General features: G+C 43.9%; 1 protein-coding gene across 1 annotated transcript in view; it reads right to left on the bottom strand.

Moving 5' to 3' along the window:
* Positions 1-14,097, bottom strand: part of LOC125713382 (palmitoyltransferase ZDHHC9-like) — a 31,354-nt gene extending 17,257 nt beyond the window's left edge. Inside the window, exon 1 of the mRNA XM_048984440.1 lies at positions 12,986-14,097. Coding sequence (XP_048840397.1) covers positions 12,986-13,152 — 167 coding nt within the window. The 5' untranslated portion in view covers positions 13,153-14,097. The remainder of the gene's footprint in view (positions 1-12,985) is intronic.
* Between the last annotated feature and the right edge of the window lie 491 nt (positions 14,098-14,588).

The following is a 14,588-nucleotide window of genomic DNA, read 5'->3' as shown; positions in this document are numbered from 1 at the left end:
ACAAGGGCCCAACTGCGACATCAGTGCCAACCCTGGGGTCCGACATAGCGACTGTCCCTGGAGGCCAAGGGCCATGCACAAGGGCCCAACGGCAACATCAGTGCCAACCCTGGGGTCCGACACAGCATCTGTCCCTGGAGGCCAAGGGCCTTGGTCACGGGCCCAACGGAGACATCAGTGCCAACCCTGGGGTCCGACATAGCGACTGTCCCTGGATGCCAAGGGCCACGCACAAGGGCCCAACGGTGACATCAGTGCCAACCCTGAGGTCCGACACAGCGACTTTCCCTGGAGGCCAAGGGCCACGCACAAGGGCCCAACTGCAACATCAGTGCCAACCCTGGGGTCCGACACAGCAACTGTCCCTGGAGGCCAAGGGCCACGCACAAGGGCCCAACTGCAACATCAGTGCCAACCCTGGGGTCCGACACAGCAACTGTCCCTGGAGGCCAAGGGCCACGCACAAGGGCCCAACTGCAACATCAGTGCCAACCCTGGGGTCCGACATAGCGACTGTCCCTGGAGGCCAAGGGCCACGCACAAGGGCCCAACTGCAACATCAGTGCCAACCCTGGGGTCCGACACAGCAACTGTCCCTGGAGGCCAAGGGCCACGCACAAGGGCCCAACGTTGACATCAGTGCCAACCCTGAGGTCCGACACAGCGACTTTCCCTTCACCGGCACGGCCCCGAACCCGCTGAGCTGCACAGCGGCCCGGTATACCACGCCATAGAGGGCTGACTCACATGCAGATATATATAGACCTGCACTCCCTGCCAGCCTACAGTGCGTGCTCAGTATCCATCCTCATCGGACAGGGGATAAAATAAAATTTGCCCTTTTATTAAAAATAAATTCATAAAATTTATTTATTATGCCAATCAATAACCATAACAACAACAGAAATAATAATAATAATAATAAAAATAATAATATCGATTACATTACAGGTTTTTGAATACTTGTGTCATAAGCACAGGATCTAAAGGCAGCCCTCCTGGTTCCAGTTTACTTCAGGCCAGAAGCTCCAGTCTTTCTTCCCCTGGATGAGAGCCTCTGCTGGGTCTCTACAGCTGTCAACCTTTCAGGCAACATCTCCGCTGCATCTTCTATTGCTACAAACGTCCAGGCAGCATCTCTCATTAGTAACAGCCAGTCAGTCAAACATATTAGTTCTTGGCTCCTGAATATCGAACACCAGCAAGCATGACTTCAAAATAAAATAAAATAAAACATGCAAGGGCTCTCCTTACCTCCCTATTGCTCTCGTTCTCAGGAGAGCAAACTGCTTATCCGATATCACATCAAAATGGCAGCTTATTTAGTATTAAGGTGGAAGACTTTAATACAAACGACGAAAGATGTCATTTGTGCCTGAGCTTTTCCCTTTATCATTTACCGGAATGTTTATCTATAGCATGTATGAAATTTTCAATAACTCCAACACAAATCGCCTCAAATTCCGGAATTCTGACCCCAATTAACTTCATATGCTCCAAGGTGCCCAAATTCAATTTATACGCTTCGAACCTCTTAGCTACGCTGCGACTGTAGGTGTGTGTAATTAAAACGGCTCCACCGGCGTCCTGTTTTCCATCGCTGTGAACCTGAAGAGCTGTTTCATACACACTATTGCTGGAAACTGCACGGGCCTTATAAGTACAACATTACTGTCACTCGCTGCAAATAAATGATAGTTCAGAAAATTCAGCATCGTACCTGATAATCTACAGTAATGAAACACCTGAAATGCCTGGGAGCCGGATACAATAATTACCATAAACAGCATTTTGTTTATTTGCGGTGAATCACAAAGTGCCAACAGAGACTAAGCATTTTGCTAAAAGTTTCAAAATAAATCAGTAAAATATAACTGAAGTGCTAGTGACTGTCACAATTTTATTTGATTTTTGTTTTATTATTGTTCCTTTGTCATAGAAAAGAAAATCATTAACAGCACGTCTAGAGCGGCTACTATCTCAAGCCTTTTCTGGGGCATTAGTGCCTATGTTGATTTTCCGCTTTTCAGTTAATGGGGTTTAACTGAACACTTACAGAATTACGGACTATATGGTCGAGTAGTGATCTGCTTACTTGCAAACTTCCCTTTGACAAGCACCAAATCCTTTCAGAAAACTGACTTCAATGATTGTTCTGATAAAAAAAGTTTTACGATAACTTGACCGTGTCATTTTGTAGACTGCAGACAACACTCATTTCTGAGTCTAATTAACAAGAGCTCCCTGCAAGCCTTGCCATTTCTCAGATGCTCCCACAGTCGTCTGGACATAATGCTTTGGCCCTTTCAATCAGACCTTTATTGCTGCCCATTTCATTTGCATTTACCATGTGGACTACAAGTACTGAATGTTAGCTTACCGTATAAAATACCCCAGGCATGCAGCATTTTTACCGTTCGTACAAAACATTACTCACTTCAGGTGGGGGTGGTCATGATGTTTTGGTGATTGGATGTGACTCGATCAGGCATATATTTATGCACACACACACACACACACACACACACACACACACACACACACACGTAGGGTATACCTATCCTTGTGGGGCCCGCTCATTCACTTCTATGGGAAAAATGCTAACACTAACTATGACAACCTTAACCCCCACTCTGCCCTAACCATAACCATAAGTACCAAGCAAAATACAAGAGTTTTTGCATTTTTTATTTTTTCATAGCAGTCACTGATTTTTATAAAATAGAGTTTTCCCTTATGGGGACCAGGAAACCGGTCCCCATAAGGGAAAAAAAATGGATATTTATCACGTTACGGGGACATTGTGTCCCCATAAGGATAGGTATACCTGCTCACACACACACACAAACACACACACACACACAGTTTGTCTTAAATACTCATTAAAGTCTAACTTACAAAATCATTTAAACACAACAGTGAAAATTAAAAATTAAAACACAACAGTGAAATTTCCACACTTTGCACAAACGAAAGATGCAAACATCTGTCACGCTTCCACTGACTGCGTTCCAGTTCGGCATTCCCTGCTGGCCTCTCACGGGCAGCCATTTAGCGTCTTGTGCCACCGATCGATGCCAAGACAGTAGCTGATATTTTCCGTAAGGAGGAGGGGGGACAGGAAGGGTGAATATCCCCCTGACCTAGCAACATAACACCAGGCACACGACACACTGCAGACTTACTGAAGGCCACATTCACCGTTATTACATGGCTTTTACGGGGTCCCTCTAGCAAAAGGAACTTATTAGCTAGAATTTTATGAGTTACAGCAGCTGTCCTGATACATTTCTCTGGCCCAGGAAGGCTGCGGCAAACAGCTAACAACCTCCGTAACAATCAATCACTTCAACCGATAATTTTCAAAACACAGAGATGTCATAGATTACTGACATCTATCCAATATGTGGTTTGCGCAGCAGTTTTAAATTCTCTGCTCTACGTAAAATTGCCTGTGAACCTGAGTACTGCAAGAGACGAGCTGTTGCTTTTTTGGAAAGCAAATGTTTCCAGTACGCAACGTGACAGTCTGGATTCAAGGCAGAACAAAGACTGCAGAGTGCTGCTGTGAAACACTGAAAGACTCGCTACTGCTTTGCCGATCCGGTAGCTAATTATTCCCGACTGAGGAGTCAACTGGGCTGCCGTGAAAAGCAGGCAGTTACTTGTGCTGCTGCAGTATCTTTGTAAGGCGACACTTGAGTCCATAGATCTCCGATAAATGTGGTTTCATAATGGAACATGAGGTGCAATATTAAAAATAACAGCATGCATACTGCACAGTGTAATGCTAAGACAAAATGGTAAAATAAAACACATAAAGCATATAATGAATAATGCTGTCTGTCTAGTAAAAACAGTGCGTGTCAAGGTCTAGGATATATTAGACGGTAAGGCAACTTTGGGGACTTGAAGTTAAAGTGATAAAAGCAGAAGAATATGGAGCTGAAAATGATCTGAGTGACTCTGATAAGGGCCTGGTTGTTACGGCCTGATGACTGGGTCAGAGTGTCTCCGAAACATTAAGGCATGTGGGGAGTTCATGGTCAGACACGCCGTTCACCCGCTGAGAGTCTGAGGAGGAAAAACCCATTTACCAGAGATAGGGTTCTGGGCAGCCAGAACTCGCCGATGTAGGATATCAACGAAGGCCATCGCATCTAGTACGAGTGGATCAGGATTGCTGGTCCAAGGCATCCCACTCATGCTCTACACGCCTATGGCCATCCAAATGATCAGGCGATGATGACCACTGCCTTCATTCACATCCCGTATCGACAAGTCTTGGCTGCCCAATACTTAGATCAGTATCCCTGACCTTTCTTTCTGCGTTCAACATGTCGACTATGAGTCCCGAATGTTAACTTAATAATCTCACATAACACAATACAGCAAAAACCTATAAAAGTGCAACAATGCCACGGAAAACCTTGTTTAATTAATATTTAACAAGGCCAGATTAGTCTGTTTGCCTTTTGTAAAGACAGATAAGAGGAAAATGGTATTTTTACAAACTTTATTCATCCCAAAAACCTGATGTGATTCTGTGCTTACTTTGTATGCAAATGCATTCAGGGATGAAGGCTTTCTGTCAGCCTTCTGACAGTCATTTCTGTGACTAAAATTCCAAACAAATGTTCAGAAAAAGATCTATTAATACACTGTTTTTAGCACCATGCATTTAGCCTGATGGAATCTGCTACTCAAAGAGCTGACAGTAACAGTGTCTTCACCATGGCGACCATTTCACACATGTACAACCACCCTTTTACATCACGGATTAACTAGTACAGTGCACTGTCACAAAGCACTAGCAAATCACACTAGCAAATCGCAATGTCACAAAGTACTAGCACACAGCACTAGCACAGAGCACAAGCAGAGAGCACTAACACAGTGCACCAGCAAAATGCATTAGCACAGTGCACTAGCAAAATGCACTAACACAGTGCACTAGCAAAATGCATTAGCACAGTGCACTAGCAAAATGCACTAACACAGTGCACCAGCAAAATGCACTAGCACAGTGCACTAGCAAAATGCACTAACACAGTGCACCAGCAAAATGCACTAACACAGTGCACTAGCACAGTGCACTAGCAAAATGCACTAACACAGTGCACTAGCAAAATGCATTAGCACAGTGCACTAGCAAAATGAACTAACACAGTGCACCAGCAAAATGCATTAGCACAGTGCACTAGCAAAATGCACTAACACAGTGCACTAGCACAATGCACTAGCACAGTGCACTAGCAAAATGCACTAACACAGTGCACTAGCAAAATGCACTAACACAGTGCACTAGCAAAATGCACTAACACAGTGCACTAGCAAAATGCACTAACACAGTGCACTAGCAAAATGCACTAACACAATGCACTAACACAATGCACTAGCACAGTGCACTAGCAAAATGCACTAACACAGTGCACTAGCACAATGCACTAGCATGCTTGGAGGCTTTCCTGACCCCCCTCCCCCATTACTGTATGCTAATCCAGAGAGAGCTAATGACCAGGCTCAGCATTACCCCCATCGAGGAGCATTAATCAGAGAGGGCTGAGTGGATGGTGGCCACTTAACACACCTGAATCGCCAAGGCCTGCTTAATGTCATGGCCTCTCTTCTTCAGAAGAATATCTAAATATGAGGCAAACAACTTTCATATCTACTAAATACACTTGGCGAATGGCAAGAACACAATCAGAAAGCTTTTATTGTCCCAGAGGAAATAGCTTGAGATTACACACTGTGAGGACACAGCAAAAACAAAATTAGACAAGACACAGTACCACAATTTCTATATAAAAATAAATAAGCATAACATATAGGGTAACGATTCGGTGCACCTTCATAATGTGTTCACAGAAAATGAATAAGCAGTATACTGTATAAGTATACCTACAGTATTCAACAAACAAAATATGACAACTACACAAGAAACTTTATAATCATGTTTATTAATGTATATTAAAGATATGTCATGCTGTCATGCAGTCCTGTCTTATTATGTTATGAGTGCAGTGCATTAAATACAGTAAATATTGCATGAGATCAGGTCAGGTCAGGTCAGTAAATATTGCACAAGATCAGGTCAGGGAAGCATGCATTGGTATAGCACATTGCTGCACCCCCCACTTGACTAAACACCTCTGGATGCCATTTGGCAACCCCCCAGGCTGACACTCGGTCAAGTCGGATCACCCTCAGGTAATCATTGTGCAGATCCCTCTAGCATTCCCTACCCTCAGCTGGTTGACCACCTGTGGAATCTCACTGAGATTGGATGATTCATAACTAATCGGAGAATCGTCCTCAAGAATTATGGACCGAGAAATATCCAGAAATAGAAGATCAGCTGCTCAAAGTAGCTGGCCCAGTGGGTCACAACTGCAGTGTCATCCATAAAGGCCGTTCCATCACCTGTCCTAACTGCTACTCTCCGAGGAATAGATTCGGATATGTGTAATGTGCAGCCGTCCTTCTCAGTTCCCAGTACAGACTAGAGTTGCCATCCAGACATGGCCCTGCAAGATTAAACACCTCCTTCTAGGAACACCGGTAACACCAGCACAACCATCATTAACCTTCAGGGTCTTATCATGGAAGGTCTCCCACATCACATGACAATCGGTAATCACACAAATTGTACGTAAACTCATTAGAAACAGTCTGATCTTGGAGTCTGGTCAGGTCCAGCCCCATTCTCCTAGTAGGTGGTTGCCTACTGATCCTAAGCTATATCTTCAGAGTTGCAGAAACAAGTTTGTGTCCAGAATTCTCGAACGTTTCTTGTAGTTCTATAGGAACCACTGGCATTTGCCCACGAGCCGTGGAGACCGACATTCCTCATAACCAGCCCTGTCAGTGCCAGTGGTCACACTGAAGTCACCCATGACCAGAGTAGTGTCACCTCGTGGGCACCGATCAACCACCGACTGAAGGTGAAAATAAAATGTCTCCCTCATCGTGACATCACTAAGACAACAGATAAGACTCCCACAGAGTTCCTTTATGTGTGTCTCTTTGAAAAAATTGACATCGGACACCACTGGGAGGAGCCAATCTACCACAGCAACAGCAGTGTATGCAACTCTGAGTACGGCAGCCATCAGCGCACGCAGACCAATAACAGATATATCTACCCACAAATCTAGCTACTCCTTGGTTTATGTACCTCAGAGAGTGCCGCCACTGTAATGCGGCGTTTACAAATCTCCCCCGACAGTACCGTATATCCTGCGATCTCCCTACACACGGGCCCCTGTCCATCCCTTTGCTTACGAAGATGCCTGGCTTGTGCTCCGTTCCAGGCCCTGCGGGGCTCTGTGAACCCCGTCCAAGAGAGGGGCAGCACACGCTCCAACGCGCCTGCTTTCAGCACAAACACAGATTCCTCCAAAACGACCCCAGGGGGCCCGTGCTCTCAGGACAGCCGCTTGGTAAACAACACGCCAGCCATGTGTGACTGTTTAGTCATACAAGAAGGAATCGAGAGGTGGGGCAGCCGTCATTCCCGCTAAACAGCCCGGATATTATAATAATAACGACCCTTTATTGATCCCAGTAGGAAAATTCCCTTTTCGCCTCCCCCCCATCTTGGGCTCCATGACACACATGAAAGTGACAGCAAGCTTGGCAGTGAAGGGCAGCCGTCTGCAGTGGCATCCATGGAGCTGGGGGTTAAGGGCCTCGCTCTAGGGCCCACAGACATGACTGTACTGCTAACCTTGCAATCACAGCCTCAGGGGCCACACGCACAATCATTCGCATTCATCCGTCAGTTATCCCCTCTCTGAACATCCTACTGGTCTTTCCAAAACCACAGAATGTCAAGGAAACCTTCAAAACCCAAAGTCAACCCTAGAATGCAAGACACCTAAGACATATCTCTACCAAGGCATGAACACACAAATCGAAGTATTAGAAGGTGGCTCCTGTTGACAGACTTAAATAGTTCAGTGTGTTTTAAAAGGATAACTCTGCCGATTGTCACACAGCAAAGTGCCTGAGTGCATATTTTCGGCGGCCCGTCATTTTTAGTAAATGATTTCCTTTAATTGGATTTGACATATGCCACCGAGGGAGACAAATTCACGCTGCGATTCTGCATATTTGCATTTTGGAGTTTGTGTATCTTAACAGTAAATCATCAAGGCAGGTCCCTGTATGCAACGTCTGAAAAGCCTTAAGTGGTTTGCGACTCTAAGCCATCATCCTTTTTCCTGCTTCTCCTGTAACTCCAACACCAAGTCAAACTTCCCACCTCAATCAAAGTTTTGAAAAGCTACATATTTCTGTTTTATATAACTATATATACTTCGAATGAGTCTGTAAGGAAATTCAGTTGAAATTTGATCCACTCAAGAAAATCTAGTTTCATTCTCTTTTTTTTTTTACTCTTAGTCCCAGGGAAGCATAAAGTGCTTCGCTGCAGGACGGTCAGGTTCCCTAAAATTCCTGCAAGTAAAAACCGACCTTCTGTTCAATTTCATAGCATCAGTTATTTCTCTACAAGCAATATTGTACAGCAGCCTACATCCCATGCGTAAAAAAAACACGGTGAATGGAGTCTGTCCTGAATGATAAAGCTCTGTGGTTCTTTCTCATCTTTTTTTGTGTAAACATGAGGCCCGAGACTGTCACACTCTCAGGCGGAGTGGAGGCGAAACCGAGGCAGTAATCATCTGTAAAGAAAGTGGCGACCATGATGCAGGGAATTACTTCCTGTTTTCCTAGCACTAACACGGCTTATAAAACACCTGTAAAAGTCGTTTATAGTGTTCAATTAGTCATGGGGGAGGAGGCCTGCTCACAATATTTGCTGAGAGAGGAGAGAATATTAGACATCAACTAAGCAAAGTGTCCCCTATGGTTTTCTTTTTAATCTAGGCATTAATTTCAATGAGGGATTATTCCCTCAGCACACAAGGAAAATAAAACTCCTCAATCCAAAACTATCTGGCAGAGAATCTAAAACTCTGTCAGTCACAGTAAGCTGGCCTAACTCTGTGCTCTGGGTTGGGCTCCACCACAAGCCCGCTAGCAAGCCTCCTGCGAGACTCGGTCACGCTGCGAGCTCAGCACTGCGAATTTCCTCGGGCTATGCGGCGTACAGCCTGGGTGTGAGGGACAGAGCTCCTCTGCTGTCCCAAAACTAGCAGAGCGGAGCGTTAGCACACACAGCCCCCTCCTCTCAGGCTCACACACCCGCCCTCATTCCCACTCTCACACACACACCCTCTCTCCCACTCTCACACACACACTCTCATTCCCACTTTCACACACACACTCTCATTCCCACTTTCACACACACACTCTCATTCCCACTCTCACACACACACTCTCATTCCCACTCTCACACACACACCCTCTCTCCCACTCTCACACACACACTCTCATTCCCACTTTCACACACACACTCTCATTCCCACTCTCACACACCCATCCTCACTCCCACTTTCACACACCCATACTCGCTCCCACTCTCACACACCCATCCTCACTCCCACTCTCACACACATCCTCACTCCCACTTTCACACACACACACTCTCACTCCCACTCTCACACACACACTCTCACTCCCACTCTCACACACCCATCCTCACTCCCACTCTCAAACACAGCCTCACTCTCAGCCTCGCACACATTCCCTCACTCCCGCTTTTGTAAACCCTCACTCCCGCACACACACCTCACTCCTGCTCTCGCACACATGCCCTCACTCCAGCTCTTGCACACCTTTTAAATAATTATTTAAATAATGTAGAATTTAAAAAGAACTACCTAAACCAATTGTATGACAGCTGATACCAATTGGTATTATACAGGACAATGCTGTGTCCTTGGTGCACCTGCATGGAAGGTAAAGATGTAACCAGTAACTGCAGAAAATGCAGAAAGATTTTCAGCCCTAAACACGAGGCTGACTTCATTTCTGTTTATTGAGGCCACCTTTGAAACCTAGAAATGTGCAGAATGGAACAGAATTATACTCACAATTGCTTTCAAAAAGATGGAATCGAGCACAATAGATTTCTATCAGGAACTATCTGAATGTCTTCCGGATCGCAGTGAAGCAGTTCTTAAGAACATCAAGCCAACATGCCTCTGTGCTTTTGTGCATAAGTACACACATCTGGCAGGATGTTGGAGATGAAGGAAATTTAGAGTAAAATATCAGCTAAAGCTCTGATTCTTATGTGTATTTTGCATATAATTTGGAAAAAGCTAGGCGTCAAGGACAATGCTGATCCTCTCTCCCGCTAGAGAAAACCGATAGATATTTTCCTCCTGAATGTTGAACCGCATCCAGACAGGATCCCTGGACGCTGCCTCGCTCTTCACCGCTCTCTCGCTCGTCTGATTCACCGGCTAATCCCACAAAAATACCATTCCACCATTCTGTTGACTAAAGCACTCGCCAACAAAATTTCACACATAACTCAAAACGTCAATTAAAGAAAACGTAGGAATCTAACTGTGAATTAATATTCTTTATGTCTTTATGTCTGCATACATGTGTGTGTCTCATACAGAACATGATGGAATGTGAAAACTACCTATTTTCCTTATAGTCATGAATGAAGCGTCACTATTACTATTAAACACAGTACCAATTTGCAGCGAACTCCTTAAAGCTACCATGCCGATAACGTTTTAAGAGTATAGACGATCCTCTACTTTACGAACTTTCGACTTACGAACTTTCAGACATACGAACGAAGAGGATTGTAAGTCCAAATTGTGTTAGTTGGGCTCCCGTTTCCTGTCCGCAACATCAAATTTCTTTTTTCTGAGTGCCAATTCCGCCTAATACGGCTTCAGGCCGCTACTCCCGCCGCGCAGCAGTGTAGCGTGCGTACTCCCAGCATCCTAGTTCTTAGTACTTGTGTATGCCCTTAAAATGATGTTGAGTAATGAAATAAGGGAGAATTTTCAAGTTACAAGTGGCCGTTCGAAACGTATCTCATTCGTAAATAGAGAAGCATCTGTATATCCATATATGCAGACCAGAGCTGATAAAAATTCATTGTAATAAGACCTATTTATAGGCATAATGTCAGTCTCATTAATTCAAAGTTGTTAAGATTCTTGATAGGTAACATGATATGGTTTGATATGAAGATGCCAGTAACAAAAAGTACTCAATGTGCTTAAAATACTTTTTTAAAGTTCAAATTGCCTGTGTTTCCACATACAATTGTGTGTCTTGGGTTTACTTTGTATCAAATTATACTGTAGCACATTTTTACTGATATATCAATGCACTAACTCTGTTATGAAATAAACTCCTTGTTTCTGAATATTTAAGGTCATTTCCAGCACAGCACATCCAAGACCACATATCTGCACAACACATACGGAGCATTTTGCGCCATTTCAATAATAATTTCCCTAGACCAGAAACTGAAAAAAAAATCCACAGTACACAGTTTAGATTATGTCCTTCTCATCTCCGTTCAATCACCTTATTATAATATCATTTCCTAATAAGCGATAATTGTATGTAGGTATACTATGGAAAAGATGTAAAATCCCGGCAGTTGGGATCCATTTCGCAGCAGCATTAGTCTTGACCACTGCTTTTTCATTGTTGCATAGATTTAGCAAAGGAATCAGGAAACGAAGTTCAGAGGCCACCGATTTTAGGACGTCACAGGACCCTTGGTGATAATCCGCACACGGCCCACAGTCCGCTGCATGGATACTGAGGTGCCTCAGATAAGGCTGCATTGGCCGCATGAAGCACCTTTCTGGGTCCGGAACACGAGCCTCTGGTGTTATCGCCGCTGGGACCGTCGGACAGCCAGCAGCACGCAGGACACCAGCAATGCCGCAGAAGCAAGGCCTGCAGGCAGCAGGCGCCAAGCAACCGGGACACGCGCAGATCCTCCAGGGCGCATGGCATTTACAGTGCTCCGCAAGCTCTGCAAGTCAAACACTGGCTGCTGATGTAAATACCCTTTCATGGATTAAACCAAATGCATTTGATTTTGGCTGTGCTCCTGTTGGTTCTGTGACATTTTTGTTACTTTCCTGCATCCAGTGATAATGAAATGATTGTCTCTGTAATGGAGATATAGTGCTTTAACTTGTAATAATAATAATAATAATAATAATAATAATAATAATAATAATAATAATAACCCATTAGATCAGCTTTCTAAAGGCTACCAAAACTCAAACGTTCATCCTAACCAAACCGGTAATAAACCAAATATAATTTTGCGGGCATAAAATAGGCTTCCTTGACATACAAGCCTTACATATCGCAGCCCAAACCCAGAACGTGTTCATTAAACGTGGATCCCTCTGAAACGGCATCGATCGCAGCACATGGCCACTGCAGTGAAGTGCACAGTGCTCACGGTTTACCGTAATGTCTTTTGTTTTGCCCATTTCCTTCAATGTCATGAATGAAACGGGCAGATTCAGCGCTCCTATGTTTTGGGCGATAACACCAGGCGTCCCACTGAGACGCAGAGGCTTGTTTTCTTTCTTCTTTCTTCAGCACATTACAATGGTCACCGCCGCCCTTTAAACGGAACACCGGGCATCCGACATAAGCATGAGGCCGAGCCGTCATGGGACCGAATGCCTTTGGCGGAGCAGTATGGAAATGACCGCGACAGCAACCCCAGACTCACACAAAATAAGATCCACGACTGCAACTACAGAGATAAAGTTCCAAATAAATTAAAAACCACCCCTTTTGGATAATAGCTAGAATAAACGAACGCGCATTTTCTGTGCGCTAAATACGGGATTGTGACGAAAGTCGTATATTGTCTTACCCCACCCGTTTGACTATAGCCTGATGGCATATTAAAACTATTTTCATTTCAGGAGGTGGGGGAAACACCCCAAAGAAATAAAAAGAGATCATTTAACGGTTTTCGTCTTTTAAGATTCCCAAGAATATTAAAATCAGACCCGTTTGTTACATCTACAATAATAATAATTTAAAAAATACTTACTCGAAAGCAAAGAAAAGGGCGCAGGTCCCAACGATGAGGAACAGGGTGAGATAGAAGACGCCTTTTTGCCGTGCCATCATCACGCGTCCATCGCAGCAGAAAGTGTTTTTGCCCGGCAGCTTCTCCCATTTGCGGGTTACCTTCCTGGTCACCATTACCGCTGACATTGTGTTGGATTGTGCGGGTCGAATCAATAAGGTTGAAAATATGTATGCAAGGTAGCAAAGTTAAATTTTCCAAGCTTTTTAAAAATATATTTATACGTCAGGGAATAGTGTCTTTTCTGCTCCCAGTTATTAAACTACTCATGGATGACAGCCCTGCCACAATCCGTGGATACATAGCGCCAGGATGCCGCGATCTTTAGCTACCCTTATATTTACTTTATATTATATTCTTTAGGTTTTTCAGTGCCTGACTCAACAACTCCAAAGCCGAAAGAATGCATAATAATTTTGCAATTGCTCTCCTACAGAAAATATATATAGCTCATTTGTTAAACGATTACAGCCTATTTGCTTTGTCGCAGAAATGATCATTTATAAAATGGATATCTGATTTTAATTTCTCGCTTGAAAGCTCCAGTCGGTTTTGCTTTCTTCAGTTTCCAATACCGGTTCTCAGTAACAGAAAACGCTAGCGATCTTCATGGCCGAAATTGTGCATAAAACGAAGTTTGCCCCTTTCATCGTGATTCCACGTAAACGCAATCTCCAGATTTACATCTTTAGTAACAAGCTAACTTAAAGTACCATTTAAATGAGCTATGAAAAAATGTGCACCTAGTTCTTGGCTAAATATTTAATTATCCTATCGATTATCCTATAAATTAATTTCTCGATCGGTGCGTAGAACCGAGCTTCAATGTCAACTGACATGCATGCAAGTTATCAAATAAACTGTAATCACGCTTTACTGCAGCTGATTTGTTTCCCATTCCATTAAATCGTGCGATCTTCCTTTTTAGCGCAGGTTTATAATTTTAGCGTTTTCATCCGGAGGCGCCGAGGTTAGGTGAGAAGATGGATCGTCGAAAATTGCGACACACTGCGAGGGTAGCGCAGCTTCCAGCAACGACGCGAAGCTCCGCAGGGCGCTCGCTTGGCCCGCTCCTCATCAATGGGAGGAGGGACGACGCCTCGCGCTGCCATGTCCGGAATTAAAGGAGCACCTCCCACGGCAGTCAGCATCAAACCTTTATAATAAAAGCTCGGTAAATGTAATATCTTTGATAAAAAAAAAAAACGTTTTTTATAAAATACCAACAATCAACGTATATGTTTAGGCATTTTCATGTTTTTATATGTTTCCAATTATGAATACCCTGCTAATGTCGTCCTTTGTTCCATTATACCACGATTATACGACGCCACTTACTAAGCCCAATTAAAAGAACTTTAGCGAGATTATATGATTCTGATACTAAAAATTAACCAAAGTAATTCGATTAATTACTTTCCCAGATGCACGGGACTACACAAAACCATGCACCCACCAAACAGCCAAGTTTGTATCGCTTCGACAAGAATGATCGCGAATATTTTTTCTTGTGTAATATGGAAATATAGGCATGATCATTTGCATACATTCCATTAGCCCTGCT

This window comes from Brienomyrus brachyistius, chromosome 18 (assembly GCF_023856365.1).
Source record: "Brienomyrus brachyistius isolate T26 chromosome 18, BBRACH_0.4, whole genome shotgun sequence".
NCBI lineage: Eukaryota > Metazoa > Chordata > Actinopteri > Osteoglossiformes > Mormyridae > Brienomyrus > Brienomyrus brachyistius.
This window is presented reverse-complemented; position numbering and strand designations above follow the sequence as displayed.